At 28.4% G+C, this 16214-nt stretch overlaps 1 protein-coding gene across 1 annotated transcript in view; it reads right to left on the reverse strand.

The window, feature by feature from the left end:
- Positions 1-921: 921 nt before the first annotated feature.
- Positions 922-16214, reverse strand: part of LOC107437749 (anoctamin-7) — a 112670-nt gene continuing 97377 nt past the window's right edge. The window contains exons 14-22 of the mRNA XM_087152066.1: positions 15545-15656; positions 14782-14836; positions 12787-12884; positions 11286-11410; positions 10013-10218; positions 5622-5755; positions 3956-4046; positions 3707-3838; positions 922-2048 (exon numbers count right to left, since the gene is read on the reverse strand). Coding sequence (XP_087008192.1) covers positions 1944-2048; positions 3707-3838; positions 3956-4046; positions 5622-5755; positions 10013-10218; positions 11286-11410; positions 12787-12884; positions 14782-14836; positions 15545-15656 — 1058 coding nt within the window. The 3' untranslated portion in view covers positions 922-1943. The remainder of the gene's footprint in view (positions 2049-3706; positions 3839-3955; positions 4047-5621; positions 5756-10012; positions 10219-11285; positions 11411-12786; positions 12885-14781; positions 14837-15544; positions 15657-16214) is intronic.

The following is a 16214-nucleotide window of genomic DNA, read 5'->3' on the forward strand; positions in this document are numbered from 1 at the left end:
TCAGCATTCTAAAATAGATTTCGACCGTTATTACCAGTGCCTGGTTTTGAATTTTGCTGAGACGTGCAGGCCTGAGGTCCTCTAGTTTTTAGGGCTCTAGTTTAAATTCAAAATAACTTTTTACCCTTAAAAATCGCCAATTCGAATAATTCTACGAAAATCGAAATAAACATAAACTTAAATTTACTTAACGTATCATAATTCGCTCTAGCGAAATCGGTATTGAATATTTTCTGAGACATTGAATTTCAAAAAAATCGTATTTTTATTCGACCGATTACTCTCAAATTTTGGGTTTTGTTATGTAAAATTACATTTTTTGAAACGTCTTAGAAAAGTTTACGTTTTACAATTTAAGCTTTTTTGATTATTATAAAATAAAATAACAAGAAATAATAAATATTTAATATAAATTATCTTTTGCACGGAATTATCTTTGAACAAACGGATTTGATAATTGTGTGCAAAAAATGATCAATTTGCTTAAAAAGCTCTCGAGATAAAGCAAAATACGCAAAAAGTAAAAATAACATTAAGAGGTCCTAACTTTGAACCGCTCTCTTGACTGAACTATTGAGATTACATTTCCCAGATTGTGGCTACCCCCTATACCTTGGGAGTCAGAAATCATAATTCGAAGGGAAAAAAAGTTTCCTTATTTTGGAAAAGTACGTTTTGGGATCTGATTTTGTAACTTAAAATATACACTGCAGTAATTAATTAACATATTTTAGGTCCCACCGTGTCCTGAATGTGAAGATCCGATCATTAGATCAAAAAATTATTCCGAATAATACGTTTTTTTTTTTTTTTTTTTCGCACTGTACATTTGGCTCTAAGTTACGATTAATAGAGTCTTCTACGATTAATAGTAATTAATCTACGATTAATAGTTCTCTACTAACATAGTTTTCATTTTCATTTGTTGTATTTCTATTTATTATATTTTATGCCCTGATTATTATATTTAGAGCCAGTTTGGACATTTGATCGTTAGAAATGAGGGGTAGAAAGTTCAAAGACGATTCCAATCGAAATTCTATAGTTGTCGTCTGTGAGGAGCACTTTTAAATCAAAAGTGTGTCTTAATGAGTGCACCAATCGTATCATCTGACAATGATTAAAATTTAGCGTATTTTAAACGAATAAAAATAGGCAAACAGAAGTGCGTCGAAAAGTATTAATGTCATAAATTTTAAGTAAAAATTTAAGGGTCTTTCTCTCATACCATACCTCTTCTTAATAATTAATTTTTCAAGTTGTGCAGTTTTTGTTGGATATTGTTGGTCTCTAGCTTAATTAAATTTAAAGAAATTATTTAATTTTTATTGCTTGTTTTAATTTTTATTGCCTGATTTAATTAAATAACACCTGACATTTCAATAAGTGTAATTACGTTTGTGTTTCTAGGAAGTTGAAGGTATTTGAATAAACGCCAAATCAACAGTTTGGAAAATAATGCAAACAGATGAAGCTAAACGACAAAGTTGAACGCTTAAAGCACATATTTTACACCAGAGAAAAATAAAGATTAAACAGTTATACTTTGAATAAGCATTTTGAAAGACGCGAAGGAAAATTTAAGTTGGATATTCTCATAAAAATATCCCAACTCGAAGTTAGCTCATATTAAATTGCAGAAGTATTTCAAACAACAGTCATAAACACACACACACGAATCAAAAGCAGGAGTTGCTTTACTATTTCAAGATGAGTGGCATCACAGGATAATTTGAGAAACTGGAACACAAAGGTCAGCAGCGGTATCACAGGGGTTAATAGAACCAGAGAAAATCTGTTTTGTCAAGACTCACAGACGTGAAGTATTTCATCGCCAATCTTCTTCTACTATCATTTTGTGAGGATAAATAGGTGAGATTTCCTCGCCATCTTCTCTTCAGACAAAAGATTCCACGTTCAAGGAATGTCTTATAGGTAGGCTATCAAGTTTGAAAACTGGACTGATCATTTTGGCCAAATGATGCGGTGCCCTGTCTCAAAGCTTCCTCGTCATCTTCCTCGTCTTCGTCGTCTCGTCTCTGAGCAACCTGTATCGAAAAAAAAAAAAAATCTTATTTTGTAGAAATAAAGCGATAAAAACATAAATGTTTGCATTTTAGTACAAAATTGTCTTTATGGTGCTACAAAAGTTCCACAAGTGACAAATAAAGCTAGTTTCGTCTAAAAATTGCTCTTATGGAACATTTTTATATCTATTATATATCCGTTTAACTCCGCCCTTGTGTTCAGATTCAGGATAGGGATGCAGGGAAAAAGTGACTCGAGGCTTTAATGTACCAGCTGGCGGGAAAAGGATAAGGTAGTAGGTAGTTAGAAGTATATATCTGCTTTTTCATTCACACTGCAACCTATTATAAGGAAATAAAAATATCCCTTCACCGGTTTTTCGTTTTGTTCGACAAATCAGGATTTTTAAATATCGCAATGAAGAAAATCTCTATTATCGTTTAATCTCTATTTCACAATTCTCTTTTTAAGCCTAAAACCAGCTATTAGATAACCACAACTCAAGGACCTTTTGAAATTCATGAATATATTTAGGAGAACCAAGAGCTTAAGTTTTTAGTATTTTAGTAAGTATGCACAGACAATGGGCGTAAGCATTGGAGCTTAAATATAATGGGCAAGGATATGGGGACCAAAATACAATGATTAGCATGCAACCATTGAAAAATTTTCATAAATTTTTGAAAGTTCTTTTTTTTCATTTAATAAAAAATTTTCTTATTTCTGATTTTAAGAAGCTTTCTAAAATTATCTTACTTACTGTGAAGTCAAAAGGCATAATTCTCTGATCAAGCTATTATAAACAATAAGTTGCGTCAAAAAATTCATTAAACAAAATTGTATGATACGTCGTTGTGATATATTTTATCATTGAAACTTCTTACACCAAGTCTAAGAACATGCTTTCAAGAGACATTTACTGAACAAAAATTTTTAAAAAATTTGGGAAGAAGTAAACTGCTTATTTAAAACTGTTCGCGATAGATCTTCACTGTTTGATTTGAGCAGAAAAAATATCCTAAGCTTTGTTCATTTCAGTAATCTATAAAAATACAAAATAGAGCTTATTAAACAAATGTTTACAATTGAATTTTTTTGAAATAGCATTATGCCTTTAATTTGTTTTTAAATATTTAAAGAAACAAATGATAGCAAAATAAAAGCAAATGTGTCAGAAAAATCCCGTGCATGTAACAAACTTAATTTGAACATGTTACCCAACTTATACTGAGAAGAAGAAGTACGGTCAAATCTACCAGGGTATGGTGAAATTTACCGTGTTTCGGTCTCTATGATAACAATAAGTTCAGTAATGTTAACCGAAAAGCTTTCGTAATGATTTTGGTAAACTTAACAATAAAATATGTTTTTATAATATGTGATAAAATTTGGTAATTTTACATGATACCTTGGAGCATGGCATAAAAGCATGAATTTTTTTTTCGAAATGTGTAGTAATTAGAACTATAATTTTGAAAACCAGAACTTCCGGCAATCCATTACCATATGATAGGAAGTATAACTAAATGAATGGTTTATTTTTGTTTTATTAACCAAAACTATGTTTTTTTCTAAACCAATGTTATTACTATACAGTACGGTAGTTTTCCCAGAATTTGTTTCCTCCGTTTAATATGTATATGGTATATGACATTATAGCTAAAACTGTGGCACCTACTTTCATGATGGTATCGGAATCGGCTAAAGCTTGTTTTGCGAGATATCTTTCTCGCTTGATCTTCAGTTCAAGGGCCTCTGGAATATCTGGCACTAGCATGTCGATTAAACGGCACACTGTAAAAACGATGTGCTGAAAGAAAAGTGAACTAATTTTCAGCATTAAAATACAAAAATTTTTTGACAAGGCAAATAATGTAGCAAAGCGATAAAAAATGTTTAAAATAAAAATGTATAAATTGTGATTTACCTCAAAAAGTATCACGAAGCCAAAACGTAGGGCTAATAATCTCCAGTAAAATGTTGTTAAATTTCCGTTTTCATCTCTAAAATCTGAGTATCTGAAAAAAAGAAATAGTAAGTAAAAATAGTTTAAAAAATAATTAATTAAATGAGCAAAAGAATTTCAAAGAGAACAATTTATGTATTTTTTAATTATTAATTTGTTAAAATGTATCTAACTCATTGTCACTAACAAAAAGACTTAATGTAATTTTTTCAAAACATAAATGCAATAGGTTATGCACATTATTTTTCAGGAAATATACTTTTTAAGAATAAAATTTACTTTATAAAATTTTTTTTAGTATCTTTGTCTTTTATCAACATCTTTTTTGAACTGAGAAAAAAGTATGGTCGAAACTACCAGAATACGGTGAAATTTAGTGTATTTCCGGTTAAGTAGGAACGCCAAAAGCCTAAGTAATTAATTTACTGATGCACTTTGGCAATGATTTTTGTAAAATTAGTAATAAAATGGTATTTTAATAATATGTGAAGGAATTTGGTTAATAAGGTAAAATTTGGTAATTTTATCAAGAATACTTTGAGCATGCCATAAGAAACCTTTTTTTGGTTAAATTTACTTTTCAGTTTTGCATTTTTTTTTTAACCAAATGTATGGTAATGAACACTCTAAACTTTAAAACCAGAATTTCAGGTAAACCATTACCATACGAAATGTAAAGTCACCAAATGAATGGTTTAAATAAAATGCGTTTCAGATATTATTACCAGAATCATAATTTCTTTTTGACCAGAAATGCTATTACCATACAGTATGATAATTTTACTTCGTATGCTAATTTTAATTCGTTAGATTTCGATATTTTTTTCTCTTTCTGGCTTAAATTATAACTTGAGATATTTAATGCGTGTACTTTTTTGACTTTATTTTTGACAAGGATACTAAAAATATGTTTTTGGGTGGCCCTTAAAAATCAATATTCATCCAGATTTCTGAAGCAAAAAGAGATTTTAAAATTCAGTGAAATCTGTTTAAGTTGACTTTTTATGGTCCTTTGTTTAAAAAGTCAACTTATAGAGGAAGATGACTCATTATTTTTTATTATTTAAATCACAATACTTTTATATACAAGATGTTGTTGATGTTATTAATATGTAACCAATCAAAAATATAATTAATATATTTTATATATAACCAATCAAAATAGATATATATTTCAGTAATTTTGACAAGAATTTAAAAATTCTATTTATTAGGTACACATGTATGAATTTGCAAAACTTAACATTTTCTCATTTTAGCGATTAACAATTCAGTTCATTTGTACTTTCAAACCCACTTTTTTTTCCAAAAACCCTCACCCTTTTCACTTTCTCTTTGTCATTCTCAGCGTTTACCATAGAAGAATATTTTTGCAGTATGTAAAGATGAAGTAAAGAAAGTTTATGGCAAAAATATTCGATCTAGTGATGGACATCACAAAAATATGTTATAAATAAACTTTAAAATGAGTATTAATAATTAAATTCTATTAATAATTTTTAATAATTAAAACAACAAATGACAATATGCATAAATAAAAACCCCAGACTCTTTCTAAAAATTGTGAATTTCGGTAGCTAATCATATATTTTAAATCCAAAAATTTGAAACTAAAATGAAAAATTACCTGCATGCTTGAGTAAGAGTGCCATTTGGAGCCCATGCTAAAGTAAAGTTGACATATCCTTTAAGATCCCAACTATATTCATACTCGTATAATAACTTCGGAAGAAACTCTGAAGTAAATGCTATGAGAAATGCCTGCAAATATTTATTTTCGAATTAGCTGTCATCGGAAACTATAAGTAGTACTACATTGTATGTAATAATAATGCAATAGACATTTTACTTGCGAGATATATGCTTTAATGAATCACTTTTAACTTAAATTGGAATAAATTATAACACAGTAATAAGTTGTTTCATAAGAGTGAGTTGGAAAAGAAAAAAAATTTCTAATTATAAATATCTGGAAAAAATGTAGCACATAAGTGAGGAGAAATTTCTTTTATTTATAGGTTTGTCGGAAGCATAATATTTATTTTAATTTAAATTAATGGTAATATATCACGTAATTCTATCCTGTCAGAATTTTTGTTGCATAATAAATCATAATATCGTTTTGTACCATAATGTAGGATGCCAATATGAGCCGTAAATAACATGTGAAAGTTATTCAGGGTTCATATTGGCTTATATGGTTATATATCATTGTTCTTCTTATACTTAAATGCCCGAGATTATGCTTCAACTTAAAAAAAATCTTTCAGTTAAACACATTTTAAAGGTTGCAGGCAATTTGGACATCATTATGGTTCAATGATTATACTGTATCATGGTATTAATATTATTGTTCACGGCATGTATATTATGGTTTGCATTGAATCAACAACTCTGGGAGGGTATAGATAGAATGTAAAGTCAAGCTTATATGTAGTTAAATAATTTTAGTTAGACAACAATTATAATTGTAAAAAAATGGTGCTTAAGTACATTACATTAAAGTGATTTTTATCTACTTGATAGAATCACATGCATTTTTTGGTCGAGATAGCTTGATTTTTAGGGCGTTGGGCCAACACCTCCTAGAATGAAGGCCTCAGCACGACACACCCCTCTCAATCCTTAGTAGTCCAACGAGAATCCTTACCGCGTCTTTTCAGAAAAGCTTCGATCGGATACTTTATATGAGTTTGTTTTTAATTAGAAACTTACCTTTCTGAAAATAAAATTTTTTAAGCACTTTTCGTCTCTACTGAAAAGAATGAAATTTATCGAACATATACTAACATTCTGAGAAAAATTATTTTAATTGCATTATCAATTGAAATAAAGATATTAAAAAAAAAATTGCACTCTGATATACCTTTTGTAATTTATTTAAAGGAATGAGACAATATTATTTGGCAATTTATCTATGTAAGCATTTATTATTATTCTTTCATTTAAATATATACATAAAACAAGCTATATATAATAAATAATTTTATCATTGAGTAAAATTTTTTACGAAAACAAATTTTCATTTTTAAGACAGCTGATATAAAGTTATATCCTTAACTTTATTGAAATTTGAACACAATTTTAAATTAGTGTAGTATAGTAAAATTATTTACAAGTTACTAGCTTTTCACAGCTTTCAAAAATGAAAAGTGATGAAACAAGTAACAAAACTGTTTATTTCAAATACAAATATAGAAACAATGTAAGATTTCATTTTAAATCTCTTCAGCTTATTAAAAATATGACCACTTAAACATTAATTTATTAGTCTAGTCATACAAAATATTTTTCAAATAAACTCAAAAAGTATTATAATGCTACTTGTCTTAAAAGTTACAAATAAAAAACAGAAGCTGTATCAAAAATTGATTCTATATTTTAATGTTGAAAAAAACAAACCGCTCCTTTATTTTAATGTTTGTAGTTTTCTTTTCTTAGTTTCTGGTTCAATTTTAGATTGAGTTACTTTTAAGTTTAAGTTAGCTTTCTTTTTATTAAATCGTTCAGTTAAAATTGAATCATTTAGCTTTTTACAATAATTGCTTAAAAAGGTGTTAATGGCTCGAGTTACCAAAAATTTAACAATGAAACTGGAATCATGAGCAGAGCATTGATTGTCATTTAAGAATATTTCCTTTCTTTCCAAAACATTAATAGTAGTTTCAATAGCCAAAACTTTATGATTATGCATTTGTAGAAATGAGCTTTCAAACTCTTCAGAAACTAATTTTTGAACTACCACATATGCGTGCAAGATTATGTCAACAATTTCTTGCTTAGGGTAAACCAAACAACCTCTGTCTAATGTTTGAATGTAAGAGTTTTCAACATCATCTATCACATTAAATTTCTCTTCGATATCCGTTAATGCGATAGATTTCTCACAAAATGAACAATATTTATTTTATTTCACCAGTCTTTGGGTCAGTTTTCACCGTTTCTTTAACTATGACATCCGACGAAAAATGCTTCTCACACACCTAAAAACAAGTATACATTTTAAGTATTTTGTTTTTATTTTTAACTATTTCTTCAAAAAATATTATACTTAATACTTTATAGTTTTGATGTCATAAGCTTTTTTACATATTTGATGTAAAAAAAAAAATTATGTTCTTACATTTAGTTCTCACTCTTAAAATGTTCTCATATTTTTAAACTCAACGAAAAAAAATTTCAGAAAAATCAAAATATTTGTTGAAAGTCATATTTTACTCAATGAAATATGAGATTCAAATTAAATTTTCAATTACAATTTCTATTTTTTCTTCACAAAACCAAGACTTCTAATGCACAATACCTAATGAAATAAGAGACGCAAATTAAAATTTAAGTAAAACTTTTAATTTCTGGTAAAATTTTAAATTATCACTCTAGGAAAAACAATATTAAAATACTTATAGAACTGTTGTAATAGAGGTTTGTGATTTTTTTTTTTTTTGAATGATTTAAATTTTCGGTTTCATATTGTTTGAATTTTATAGCCTGCATTATGTTTTCACATTTTGTCAAACTTTCTCACACAAAAATGCAATTAAAACAAATTTTAAAACTATGAAAATCATGAAAAATTTGTACTATCTCATTTAAAATGCCTTCTAAATTTAATATATATTTTTCTCCAAAATAAAAAAATGAATATAATTTGATTTAACTACCTGAATGATTATTTTAAAAAAGAAAGTGTTGATTTAAATCAACGAACCCCGATTTCAACAGAAATAAACAATAAGTGAGAAAACGAGAATTCTTAGTGATGATAAAATCCTTCCGTGAGAGTGCTTGTAGCCAACGTCTTTGTTGAGCTTCATCTTTGGGAAAATTAAATACGGCAACTTTTGGACCGTTAGCATAATTTCCTTTGCAGTTTACTGCACAGCAATGGTAAGGCATGACACATTAATATATATTGCAAATATGTAATCCAACAGTAGCTATCATAACTTAAAACTTCACGAAAACGAATTAAAAATAACAAAACACGTGGAAGGGGAAGAACCGGCGCCAAAGGGAATGACTGTTATGGTCACCGGAATTCCATTTCGCCAAAATCAAAGCTATGAATGACGCCAATGCTAATGGAAGAATGTGGCAGCCATTCAGGTCTACTTCGTTGGACTACCAACGGATCGGATTTTTCATTTATGTTAACCCGTGCTGAGGCCTTCCTTATTCTAGGAGGTATTGGTTGGGCCCAGGTCCAAGAGGTCATGAGTTCGATTCCAGCCAGCCAAAGACTTCCCGTGTAGTAAATGGTGACTGGTGCACGATAAATCTGTCAGGTCAAAAAGTCCTCCAAGTTCCCATAATAAATCGATATCTTTGGGGATACTGAATCGGAGATTGATCGTTTTCTGGTTCAGGTCAAAATTACGATCTATGGATGAATGAATGTATGTATGAATGGGTCCACCTTCTAAACCAGGTTGTGACATTTGCATGGCTGAATGCGTATTTTTGGCCATGGCACCACTGAAAAACAGGAAACGCAACCTCTGCCATAAATTCACTGAGTTTCACCAAGCAGGCTTGCTAGTATTGCCACGTGGCATAAGAAACAGCAATATACATTTTCAAAGGATATTTGAATCTTTGTACACAGCTTTCCCTTCAACATTCATGTAAAATGTCGTAAGCTAATTGAAAAATCCGGCTCTTTTCAAACTTCCGACGTGGTTTGTTAGGCTTATTGCAGTGTGACTTCTGGGAGCATCACAAAGAGATGTCGGCAGTTCGCAAAAGAACCAGAGCTTCCAATAATCCAACGACATATATAATAGTTTCGTCTGCATGAATTATGCTCTACAACGTCGTGAATGGCAATTTTGTTTCTTATTTTATCAATTACCATATCAGAACATTATAACTTAATTACCATATCAGAATCTTTAATATCATAATCTTTTTTGTTATATGCTACTCTTATTTATTCAAGACATTAAAAGAGAAATAATACGGGGCACGTGTAATTTTTTGAATTTAAAATGTTGTGTTCAAAAACTTCTCGATACTTACATTACTTATAACAGCTAGGTGAGCTAAAAGCTCTAGAATGCTGAACCAAATTCCAATGTTTTGTGCTCGTTCAGCAACCACTCTACGGGTCTCGCATACAAATTTCTGCGCATCCAGTCGAATCTCTACCCAGTTATTCAATAAGGCGAAAAGAGGAGCTATAGGAAATGCTGCCACAAATATGGTGATGAAACCAAATTGAAGAACTGAAAGAAAAGCGATCATTTTACTTCAAAAAACTAATATATTAATATTAATGATATTAAATAAAGAATCATAATATTATTTCATGTAACTTATATAACAATCGCTATTTTGTATATGTGTTTAGAAAATATCCGTTATGTTCGCATACAGAGTTTCCTGTGTTTAAGGGGGGGGGGGGAGACTATCTAGGTGTGTGTCTCTTTTTTGTTTGTTTATCTCAAGTAGATTCCAGAGCTGACATAACATTTTCTATCAGGGAGTTGGTGGCCCATGAATTTATGAAAATATGCTTTTAAAATAAACAATGAAAATAAATAATTGCACTGAAGAGTTTTAGTTATAGAAATATCATCCATTAAAAAAACGTACATTTTGTAAGGTTGTAAAATCTTAAATATAATTTAATTTATTGCTTACTTGAAAAGCTTTTGTTTATTCTTTGTGTTCATTTTAATTTTTTTTTAAAAATTTAAAAATCACAAAAAATTCAAATTAAGCATCTAATTTGCTAGTCTCACTGTAATTTGTAAGTTGTAATTTATTAGTCTCACTGGGCCGCATCGCTTGCTTAAAAGATATATCGATCAAGCATGCATATGAACGAATACCGATAAGCAATACTTAATAATAATTCTTCGTGATGAACTTTTAGTCTTCGTGTAAAATAAACATTTTCATTTGAGTCACAAAACAAAAGAGAAATGTAGTTAAACAACTAACAAAGCATTACTGAGGACAGCGGCACTAAAAATGTCAAGACTTGATTTCCATAAAAAACGAATCGGAGTAGAAACCCGTTCAAGTTTCGTTAAACAATCAAACTGAATATAACCACCTCCCTCAACAACGATTAGATTTCGATGGCCTTTTCTATCTCATTCGCTTAAATATTATTTCGCGGCAGCAATGTGTGTATACTTTTTTGATTTAATTTTTTACAAGGGTTCTTAAAAATACATATATTAAGAGTGATTATTACGGAACATCCTGTTTACAGAAATTGCTTTACTTTTATGTAGAAAAAAAGATAAGCACAAGCTAAATATATATTTCACGTGATGCGTACCCATTTCTAGATATTCTTGGAACAGCCCTTCATTTTCAATCAGCTGATAATCTTCTTCCCATCTTGCTAGCTTTATGGCTGAACCCAGCTTTGTCCTTTTTCTATGGAACCATGCTTTCATTTTTCTAATGAGCATTCAAAATAAATCACAATTATTAAGTATTAAACTGAATAAAAAATAAAATTTGTTATAGAAATCAATCAATTGCTTTTAAGCAGCACTTTCACTAGCATGAAAAAGAAATAATAATAAAGGCTTAGAGTGATAAATTAAGCCAAGCAATAAGAATTCAAGATGCGGCTTACGTTAGATAGCAGAATATATCATAAATTTAAAATTTGGAGCTCTTTGACTGATTTCGATCAAATTTTGCTTTTAACCTTATCAAATTACATTTTTCTAAATGGTATAAAACTTTTATACATTCAAATTTAAAAAAAAAAAAAAATTAGTCGGTTATTAAATAAAATAACAAATAATTATCAAAAGTTTATTTCTTGTATAGAATTATCTTTGACTAAATAAATATTATAATCATCTGTAGAAACTTTTCGCTTAGCTTAAAAAAGTTCTCGAGATATGGCTATGCACACAATAAGTAAAATTAATATTAAAAGGGGCAAACTTTGGACTGATCTCTTGATCAAACATTTGGAACCATATTTACCAGATTGCGGCTACTCGCTATATTTTGAGATTGAAAAATCTGAATATTGTCTGATTTCGCAACCTAAAATATCGCCGTTTCAACTAATAAGCATATTTAAGGTCACTCCCTTTAACCTTCAAGATTGAGCACTAGTACGTGAATTCCGACCATTAGATCAAAAGTTATTCAGAGCGATTCGTTTTTATTTTCGCGCACAGAAATCATGATGCTTAAAATATTTATTAGTAAGAATAAAAATTAAAAAAAAATTATTTTTTTATTTTTAATAATTTAGATATTTTATTTGCACTGATGTTTCATTAAAAGTTTGTCCAGTATTTAAAAGATTGTCACAAATTCAAATATAAAGGTAAAGCGTCCTCCATTGGTCATTATAAGCGGTGCAGTTACAAAAATGTCCACAATATTCTTATTCCTAGTTCCGAGGAAAAAGCTTAAAAGCTTTTTTGACCAGACGCAGAAAATAATAATAAATATAAAAATATGGAAAAAAATAAGAAATAGATAATTTTGCTTGAAACAACCGTAAAAAAGTACTCCTTGAGATTATGCTTAAAAGTATGTGTAAGAAACTCTACATATAATTGATTTAAGTTTTGAAAAGTAGAATATTATGATGAAATTATCTTAATTAAGTGCTTATAGAATTACCTTTAAAACGCAAAAAGTATTAAAATATATAACATAAAATTTCACTTAAACAAGAACTCAAAACTGTGTTGTTAAAATCATTGTTCGAAATTTACCCAACAAAGTGACTTAAGTTACCCCCACTGGCTTAAGTAACCGCGGATCATAGTACATACTTGACAATGAGGAATCTTACTTACGGTAGCAAAATTTCTTGAGCATTGTTTATTACTTGTTTTCCAATCATGATGATCGCCAACTGCTGAGCCAGTTCCATTAAACAGCCGCTGTTACCACACTGAAAACAATGCAAAAAATCGAGTTCACGAAGAATAAAACGTGAATAAGATAATGCATTTTGCTTTCAATTATACAATTTCTTTATTTTACTAGAAATACAAAGTTTTGATAGACAAGATTTGTAATAATTTAAATTAACTACGCTTGAATTTTCTTCTAAAAAAGTCTTGAAACAGTCTATTGTCGTTTTCATTTTGTTATTATTATACTATGTACGAATTTTTGTTAAACTCAAAACTTTTTTGTTATAAAATAGTTTGTAAACTTTCAAAAAACAGCAACTTATCATAGTATTTTTTCCCCAGAAGCACATTGTTGAAGCACAACTATATCTTAAGTAAACACGTGGTTAAAAACTGCTAATTTGGTGACGTAGCACTAAATGCTAATTTGGTGACGTAGCACTGATCTGCGTGTCATTCACGTTGATGACTGAGATTGTTAAATATAATTAAACATCAAAGGACGTGCTACAAAGTCTTAAACAGGATTCGTTAAAAATTTTCTTTATAATGATAATGTTAAGCTAATGCTACAAAAATAATTTTTCAAACACTTCTCCCGAACGGGAAAATTGAAATTTTTAAAGGAGTTTTTGGAACGGGAGCTAAAATTGGTTCCTGTAGTCGATGTCCAAATTTCAGAGCCCTAGCACCAATAATTCAGGAATTATAAGAAATTCAAAATAGCGTTCCGCAACAAAAACCGACAAAAATTTGAGTAAAAACAGAAGAAAAAAAATTAAAAAGTCTTAAGTCTAACTTAAGAAACACGAAATCCATCTAACTGTAGAGCTATTCATTCGATAATCAATTAATTATTTAATGTGTATAAATTCACTTTTATTAAGTGAATCATTGTGAAAGGTTTATTCTAAAATCTTTTTGTCGGAAAATAATGAAAAATAAAATTATATACTTCATTTTTGTTGACTCTTAGAATGTTTAAAAGTAGAAAAAAATTACTATAACAAACGGAGAAAAATATTCTGAAAACCGTAATAATAATTTAATCCTATTCAAAACTTAAATTACACTGTAGTCTACGTTTTGAATTCAAAAGAATAGATGTGTTACAAACAACCAAATAGCAATAAATGAAACAGATTTGAAGAATTCTGTCTACAAACATCTTGAAATATAAGATATAAATGCATCTACTTTATTATGTCTAAATCCCAATTGCATCCATAAGTACCAAGTGCAATGTAAAACGAATAATTTTTTAATGCTTGTTGAATAATAAAATTTAAAATCTACGTCTGAATTTGAATGTCAGAGCTAAACTTAAATTTAGATTTAAACTTAATCTTAAAACCACGTCTAAATTTAAATGGAAGAAAAGCCCAAAATGTTCATATTGGAAACATGTTATGTTTAGATGTAAGTATAGATATTGTTTTTTTTTCAGGCTCTTAAATAAGATGATTTTTAATGAGAAAATGTGCTTTTCTCATTAATGTTTTTCCAACTCCAAAGCTGACATTCATTAAATTCACTGAAATGTCGTTCGGAATCTTCTTTAAATAAGCTTCTCAAATTTATATAATTTTAACTATTAGCAAGTTATATGCTATTTATGAATCTCTTAGTATTCTAGAGATAAAAGAATAATACTAACTCAACCCCTACATTTCCTTCTCTTTTAATGTAGTGTTCTAGTTAAAAATATTCCAGTTTGTGGAAAATAACTGAATATTAGGAAATTTTATTAAAATTATGTGATGAGTTATATTTATAAATAAAATATATACTCTAAACAATGTTTCAAATTTAAATTTTTTTTATCGCAAATACATTAGCAAACTAGGGAATGTTTTTGTAAAACTTTTCAATTCTATTTCCGTCAATAAATTTTAAAAAAATATGTATGGTTGCAAAGCGCCTATATTTTACCTCCTCACTCCTAAGTCCTAACATCTTCTTATAATTTCCAGGATATCCAACAAATCTGTAAGTAGAAAATGATAATGAATGCTAACTTCATCAAAGACAATTTTTTTGGATACGCTTGTTATATCTTATAAAGTATATACGAAACTCTTTAAAAACTCTAGAGTACAAATGCATAGTTAAGCGTAGTAGGTCATGAGCATTGTCGAAGAACGTAAAGATATAAGAAATTGTTTTACAATATGTAACATATTATTTTACACATTGATACAAAACTTACATAGTTAATAGTAGTAGGTCATAAGAATTGACAAAGGAGGTGAAATCATAAGAAATTATTTTACAATATGCAGAAAATTCTTTTGCATGTTAATACAATGCATATATAGTTGAGAGTAGCAAGTCATAAGCATTGTCAAAGGACGTAAACACATAAGGAATTATTTTACAATACATAACATATTCTTTTACACATTAATGTAATACATTCAAAGTTAAGATTCATAAGCATTGTCAAAGGACGTAAACACACAAGAAATTATTTTACAATATGTAGCATATTATTTTACATGTTACTGCAAAAGTTTCAAAAATAATACTATTGATTTACAATTACAACTTTACAGCTTTTACATAAGTTTACAACTTTTGTATTACTTTAGAATTAAAGAAAAATATTTTAGTTAAATGTTGAAAGTATTACTATTTATTATATATTATATATTTTTATTTTGAAATACATTGGTTAAAAAAAATTCTAACATACCTTCCCTTAAAAAATGCAATGTAAAATATTGAAGAGTAGAAGTTGATAAACTGAAAGATGAATACTTTGAATGTCAAGTTGTCATCAAAATCAGTTTGAGTTCTGTGCATTTCTGAAACACATAAAAAATATTAAAATTTATTGTTTTCATAAATTGGAAAAAAATACTGCAGTAAAATAATGCAATGAAAAAAATTTAAATTATCTAAAGCAAAGAGTTTCCAATCTAAACTCAAAAACCGGGGTGGTTTCGCAACAAAAGAATCTATTTCAAAATTAATTTCCTTAATTAGTCATTAAAAATATCGTGACTAAAATAAGAGTATTTTAAATTGACTCCTGAAATAATGAGAATTTAGAGAAAGAAAAATCGAATCATTATTATTATTTTAGTACTACACATCAAAGGCAGTAAAATTAATGAATAAAAAATATCAAACTAAAATAAAATAAGAAAACAATTAAAAACCCTGAATAACTTTTGACCTAATAATCTGAGTTTTAATGCGATGTAATTTGTATTAATTATTCAATAAATAATTTTACTTATTTTATAAGTTCAGTAAAATAAATAAAAAATAAATAAACTAAAATTAAATAATAAAAAATTTAAACACTCTGAATAACTTTTGACCTAATAATCTGTGTTTTATTTAAATTTATTTTGATT

The sequence above is a fragment of the Parasteatoda tepidariorum genome, chromosome 9, assembly GCF_982258835.1.
Source record: "Parasteatoda tepidariorum strain Cologne lab strain chromosome 9, Ptep-v5.0, whole genome shotgun sequence".
NCBI classification, from domain to species: domain Eukaryota; kingdom Metazoa; phylum Arthropoda; class Arachnida; order Araneae; family Theridiidae; genus Parasteatoda; species Parasteatoda tepidariorum.